Source organism: Malurus melanocephalus, unplaced genomic scaffold (assembly GCF_030028575.1).
Source record: "Malurus melanocephalus ecotype Western Australia unplaced genomic scaffold, MMel_1.1 scaffold_30, whole genome shotgun sequence".
Taxonomy (NCBI): domain Eukaryota; kingdom Metazoa; phylum Chordata; class Aves; order Passeriformes; family Maluridae; genus Malurus; species Malurus melanocephalus.
In genome coordinates, this window is record NW_026623262.1 from 3,486,970 (window position 1) to 3,494,093 (window position 7,124).

The 7,124-nt window shown below is 39.6% G+C and overlaps 1 protein-coding gene across 2 annotated transcripts in view; it reads left to right on the forward strand.

Moving 5' to 3' along the window:
- ITPRID2 (ITPR interacting domain containing 2) overlaps positions 1–6,121 on the forward strand; it is a 39,777-nt gene extending 33,656 nt beyond the window's left edge. For both annotated transcript variants that reach the window (XM_057363747.1, XM_057363748.1), the window contains 2 exons: positions 4,362–4,486; positions 4,882–6,121. In XM_057363747.1, the coding sequence (XP_057219730.1) occupies positions 4,362–4,472 (111 nt within the window). In that variant the 3' untranslated portion in view covers positions 4,473–4,486; positions 4,882–6,121. The remainder of the gene's footprint in view (positions 1–4,361; positions 4,487–4,881) is intronic.
- Positions 6,122–7,124: the final 1,003 nt, after the last annotated feature.

The window sequence follows — 7,124 nt, forward strand, 5'->3', positions numbered from 1 at the left end:
TATTGGACTAGTTTTATTGGCAGTCAATAAAAGTGAGGAGTCCTTGGTTAATTTTTCCTGTGGGCCAGGTTAAGAAACAGGGCTAAAATGGCAGTTTTTGTCAGTGGTATGACACTTTCTGGCAGGTAACATAAATGGGGAAAGGAAACCAAAAAAACTACTTGTTCTGAAAAGAAGTGCCTGTGAAAAAGTGGAGTAAACTCTGCTCTGAAYACAGAAATGGGAATTGAGAACTTGTGGATTTTATTCCCTATTCTTCACCAGAGAGGGACCACTTAGCCTCTATCTGAGGGTTATTGTACCTTGAAGCTTTTGTATGGTTCTGCCATAGACTGGTAAACATGAGGTAAGATGTCATGCTTAGAAATTACACCAGGCCAGGCTGTAATGCCATGGTACCCCCCATTCTTGTATTGAGGCTGTGGATAACTGGAACCAGCTTTACCTTAGCTTCATCTTTGAAACTCAGGAGACGCAGGCCACTCATCAGAAGTCTTTCACATGAGATATTTATCACACCCTGCACTGTGCTGCTGATTCTGCGGTGAAGCCAGGATGTGGCATTTGTATCCAGGCCACCTGTAAAAACCCATGTGTCAGGGCACTTGGTGTCATGGTGGAAGGTTGCTAAAGGAGCAACCGGGATAGGAAGAACTGTAGTACTGTGAAAGCAGCAGAGACAAAAAAAAGTGAGCTGGAATCAAAGGACAGGATTATTTCAGTCAATATTTTTTTCTGAGATTAGCCTGTGTGCAAATTCCTCTTTCGCTTCATTAATTGATAGCAAATAAAGAGGTGTACTCTTTGCACAGAGATTGTTATTTGGGTTGTGGGGCACTGAGGACATTGTAATGCTGAAAGAATCYACACTGAACTGAGAGGCTACTATTCAAAGATGAGTAGTCAGCAAACAACTGAGCTTGACTCACTTCGTGAATATTTGAGCACACAGAGAGATTGTCCCTCAGTTTAACTCCATTGGCAGCRAGTTCCGGATCAGCTCAAGATTCTCAGCATGAGAAGTTTTGCAGATCAGAGTGAAGATGCATTGGCTCAAAGTACTGATAGATTTTGCAGAGCCAGAACATGCTATTAAACACACACCAGGAAAATTTTTATTATTTCATAAGAGCTAAAACAGAGCATAAATTGAAATATGCCTTGTTTAAATAGCCCTGTTGTTAGCAAAGGAATTCCAGTTTCATTGTCAAAAGAAAGAAATCTGGTAGGATGCATTCTTGATGTATGCACTCACAAATATTAAACCCGTGCAGTTCTTTCTCCCATTCTTTGTAGCTCTGTGACCTTGTGTTGGGGAGAGAAAAGTCAGGCAGTGGGTGTGATATGCCTGGGTGGACTGTGCCTGGGTGGGCTGTAATGCATGTGAACTTCGACCTGTAACTACTTGCTGGCATTAAAAACCCCATGGTGTTCACTTTTAGCATTAATGGACTAACTCCCATGGGAAAACATTGAACAACATGCAGTGTTAAAATACAAAASAGTAGTTCTCTTGATGAAAGTACAGCCTGAGCTCCACAGGATTATCACATGAAGCACTTACTGCTTGACTTGTGTAAGTCACAGTGTCACTAGGAGTGCCACCAGGCCCTCTCACTCTGCTCTTCTCCAGTTTAAAAGATGTGATAGTTTAATGATCTTTCTGCTTAAGAGCAATGGAAGTTTTGATTTTGCTAACTGTTCTTCATTATAAATGACATTTCTTGAGGTTCTTTAAAGAAATATATGATATTCCTGTCAACATATGTTTTATGAGGCTGCAGTGAGTCTTTGTGGGACAGAGATGATCTGGTAGAGTATMTTCCCTTTTCCATTTTCCATTCAAATCCACGTTAGCTCAACATCCATCAAAATGTCTGTAGATTATTCATGTGTGCAGGTTGGGTTCCTCATCTTAGTATTTTGAGCATAAAAACTCACCAGCTATTGCCATGACAAAGTGGCCCAGCAAGAAAATAGAGTAGGAAATARTTATTTTAATTATCGAAAAAGTACTTCAAGATCAGAAGTACAAGCACTGTGAAAAAGCTTGTTCCCGTTTTTCATTAGTAGGTGAAGAACACCAATCTCCAGATCTGCCACAGTGGCACACTTCACTCTCAATCAGTTCTTTATTTAGCAGAAACATAACACTGCAGTAATGATAATTCTTTTCTAGGGAGAAAGATCATTGGTTTACTATTGTAAAACTATCTGTGAATGTGATACTGTGTTTTCAATGCAATATTGAGTATTGGTGTTGTATCAACATAGCAAATGTACCGTAAATGAGTGGTTCTCTTATTTTTCAAATGATCAATTTTTCATTCACTTGCTAGAAGTAATTAATGGAGTATTCATTGACTGCTTTTCTGTCTTTTGCACARAGGAAGCATTGGCAGCGGGCTGTGCCCTCTGCAGAGCAAATAGAAGGTGCACCTTGCCCTAAATCATTATAACGAAAAAGGCAAATACTGGCCCTTGGTCATGACACATGCATGGTACTGAGTCACTGCAGGAGTCAGTGCTGCGCTCACCCCGCAGGAGTGACCTTGCTGAGTCTGGAGGGAGGAGGAAGCAGAGGCTCTGAAAAGAGGCAGTGGAGGGTGGCCTTCTTGTTGTCCATGCAGGAAGGTGAGAAGCAGAGGGCTCAAACAATCAAGGTCAAGACAGAAGTTGTTGGAAGAGCTGAGAATAGAACAGGAGCTGCTCTGCTTCCAGTCTCTACTTCATTACCAGACTGTCTGTCATACTAGACCATTTACTTGCTAATTTGGGAAGCTCTTATCAGCTTTTTTTTTTTTTTGAAAGGAAGGTTTATTTTTGTCTGTCTGTTGAGAGAAGGATACCAACTGACTGTAGCATATTGACAGACCCACCCCATATGATGCTGAAGGGAGAGGTGGAGAGAGCCCTGGGGGTTCTCTTATGCCTGCTGGACAGTTGGGGTGTTGTGTTTAGGTTTCCCTGTGCCTAAATTTCTGAATTCCAAAGCCTTTACTATGCTGACAGAGGTTCTAAAGCTTTGTATATCAATGTGTGCATCAACACAGACATCCTCTGGACTTTTCAGCTGTTGGTGAAACAGGCCCTATTACACAATGGCTTTTCTTTTGTCTGTTAATCAGCAAACAAGCCAACTGGAAACCTGTTTCCCAATAACATTGGGAATGTCTTGCTTGATGCAAAGTAGTAATGAAACAAGGAACTTTTCCACTAATGGCTTAGGGATTGAATTGCCTGCCAAAGAGAGCAAGGGATAAATAACCTGTTGCTAATGCTKCAGCCACCCTTCTGACGTTGTTGTTTAATCCTTTTGACGCACCAGGAAAAGGGGAGACTTACATGAAAAAGAAAAATGTATTGCTTAACTGGGCTGCTGAGTGCTTCTGTGTGTGACCCTAGACCAGGCTCTGGCTCTTAGCCTCCTTCACCCTCTCACAGTCATTGTCCTCCTCTGTCCTTGGAACTGTATCTGACTTGTCCCTCCTGAAGACCATCCAAAAAAATAAGTTGGTGCCAAAGATTTCTTGTACTTGCAAGAAGCCCATATATTTTTCTTTGTCATGCCCTGCTCCCTTCCACCATAATATGCTCTGATAAAACTGTGTTTTGCCTCCTTTTCTCCTTTGTTTCCTTCCCTGCAGCCATCAGTGCTCTGCTCTTCTTTTGTTGTAGCCTCAGCCACACTCGCATGCCTGCTACTAGAAATTCCTAGGTGTGTTTTCTATAAAAATTAATGGGTAAATGCTTTGCCACAATCCTGTGAAAAACAACCTTTGCTGGCCTAGATAACCAGTGGCCCACTGATGATGGGAGCAACTGTTGAAGTTCTGTGTCTTTCCTGCTGAAAGTATGCAATTAGGATTTGTCTCCTTTAGAACTATGTGAAAACAACAGCTCATGACCATGGACTTGGACCTTTTCTACTGTGTAATCCGTTTGTGAAGGAGATCAGTCCTGCCTTCCTTTTCAAGAGAATAACAACTTGTCAAAAAGTAGTTCATTTAGGATGCTTTTGATGTATATATCCTGAAATTCTGTTTTCAGAACTTTGCATAGTTGAAATATATTTTTTCTTAGCATCAAACCAGATATCCTAAGTGCAAAATATAAATATATTTACCATCTGGAAAAACAGAACTTGTTTGGTTTTCGTTTATACAATCTGAAAGAACTTCAACATTTTTACAGTTATTTTTCCATTCTTCTAATGTTTTTCCATTTGCTGTTTTCAAATTGACTTTTTGGTGATGTATATTTTYGTGTGTTGGTAGTGTCAAACATATCTGCAATATCATTTAGTTTCATAATTGGTTATATAACTTACTGACCTTAAAACTTTGGCTAATCCCTTTCAGATCAAGGAATCTATTGTTGGTGAAATAAGACGAGAAATAGTAAGTGGATTGCTAGCAGCTGTATCACCACAAAGCAGATCTACAACTGCAAAGCAAGATACACAGCCATGAAACTGGTACTACAGGTAATCTTTGGGGATCTGCAAGAACCAGATYTTATTTTTATTTTAATTGTATGAAATATCATTGCTAACTTAAACCTTGCTTTTTTATGTTTTCCACATGTAACATAAGTGATCAAAAATTAAGTTCATTAAATACAGAGAATACTGATAATCCTGGATAGATTTGGAAAATTAGCTGGCTTGTAGTTTGGCCCATTCTACTGTCAGCTTTCATAGAGTGATCCTTGATTTTATGTTTCACTGTGCTCTGTGATGATTTTTAATGTGAATGCATCATGCAAGAGGATTTCTGTAGTTTTTTTCCTTAGATATGAATAGTATCAAAATACATAATTAAACATAAAATACTTCTTAAAAGCTAATTTAGGTCTTCATCTTCCTTTTTTTCCTGTAAGGTTGGACATAATTGGAAAAGCTGTGGGATTCTGCTTTGGGCAGCACCCACTGGTGGAAGTGTCAAGTTGGTTTTGCTTCAGGAGTTGTTAAAGCTGCTGAGATGAGCTACTGTGTTCGGCGCTTGGTTCTCCGATGTGTGCCTTTCCTTGAGTTCATCTGTAAGGACGTAGATACTTTAACATTGCTTTCCTTAAAGCATCAGCAAAACTGAGTCTCACTGAAAGGTTTTGTATTTATTTGTATGTCCCTGTTGTAAATTTTTATGTAGCTAATTTCTTTGTCTAATGATGCATCATGAAACTTGAAGATTTCCAGACGTAACCAATTTAGAAATAACACATATATATTCAGCCTAGCTTTTTTTAAAAAAGATAGAAAAAAAAACCCATAACAACCCCTCCCAAGACACTGACCTCTATGAGGTATTTATTGTGCAATAACTGATCCACTTTAAGAGCTTGAAATAACCAATAATGGTTTCCACTGCTGTTACTTAGTGCCACTTCAAAGGAAGGAAACAATCCTGTTGTAAAAATTGCTGTTAATTCTTGGGGCGGTAACTATTAGCAGAGTGGTAGAATGGCATGAGGTTACTCTTAAAACTAAAGTTCTGACACTGAAAGCCTTATCTTTGTGTAGAAGACAACTTTTAACTAATTTTATTTGCTTTCTTACTGTTTGCTCATCCCTCTATAGCAAAGTGCCTTGTTTAAGCACTGGGGTGGTTTTTTTTTGGTGTTGACTGCTCGCAGTCATACTGAGAGAAGTTCTCTTCTGCTTCATATTAACCAAAATGCAATAAAAATGCTATCTTCTGAAAGCAATTAGGATTTGCAACTTGGAATGCATAAAWGACCTTGCTTATATTATGGGGAAAATGGAAAAAATCTCTTTTCCTTCTCCATCCCTCACTGAGTGTATTTTCAGTCAGCCTGGTGAATATACGATTGTTCCAATGGAGCATATTGGAAGTCATTGGAGTCTTTTTGTGGTCAACTGGACATTTAGTGGATATGTAATATCCCTTTTGGCTCTGCTTGAACTCTCTTTACTCCTTTGCCATTTCCATCTACTAAAACTCTTTACACTATGTCAAGGTCTTTAATCAAAAATAGTTTCAAATATTACAATATTATATGAAAAAGTTTATAAAAAAATTTTAATTGTGATAGGAAGACACACAAGGGCTGATTTCATCAAAAAAGTGTATATTAAACCAATAAAATATTTATTTTGCCTATAATCTGTGTTGGCGTTTTGCATTGTGCATGGTTTACTTTTAAGCAAAACAAGATAGATTTGAACGGTAACAGAATGGGGAGCAACAGGAAGGCTCAGGAGCTGGGTTTGCAAAAAGCTGTCAGGTGTTCAGGGTAYCTGACACCTGAACGTGTACCCTATATATATAGGAAATGCAAGAGAAATGTTGGTGCTTAAAACCAACATTTTGGTTGTTGGTTTCTCTTCCTGGTCMAAGAAGTTGGTTGGTTTTGACCTCTCCTCAGAGTTTGTCCCTGTAAGTAGAGGCAGAGCTTTCTTGAAAACCCTATTCTGAATGTTTAAAAGCTGAAATACAAACTGGCAGCACTGACACAAAAAAGCAATCCTTTCGAGGCAGTAAGTGCAGTGATTTCTGCCTTTCTTTGCAGCTTGCATGAGCCCAAGARCACCACAGATCAGCCTGCCAGACCCACGCGCCTGCAACCTTCCCTTGCAAATGCAAAAACCCAAAACCTGCTCAACCTGCTCCCCTCATCCCCYAGCCAGGTCAATTAACACAGTCCACCCCTAACATAGGTCCTGTGCCTTTGAGCTGCTCCAAGTGGCTTTCCAAGAAAGGTGACAACTGTAGCCCTCAGGGAGTTATGGTGCAAAGCACTTCAGGAGCTGGCGGCAGTGGAGCAGTAGCTGCCAGCAGCACCTTCCATGGAGACAGCAGCCTGACTTCCTGCTGCTCCACCAAGAAAAGTCACTTGTTGCTAACATCCTGAAGTGTCTGAGGTACTTCAGCTCATAGCTTTTAAGAACATTTGATCTCAGCAGTGCAAAGCCTAGTGTTTAATACATACTGAGAAATGAAAARTACTGCCCATTTTTCATCCAGCTGATGGAAGGCAGATTTCTGAGGTTTGGCTGTAATTTAAAATAAAGACATTTCAAAATGACATTTCTAAAAACTGTACTGAAATACRTTTTTCCATAATCTGGATAACATATTTTTGCCATTCTTAAAGACACTTGC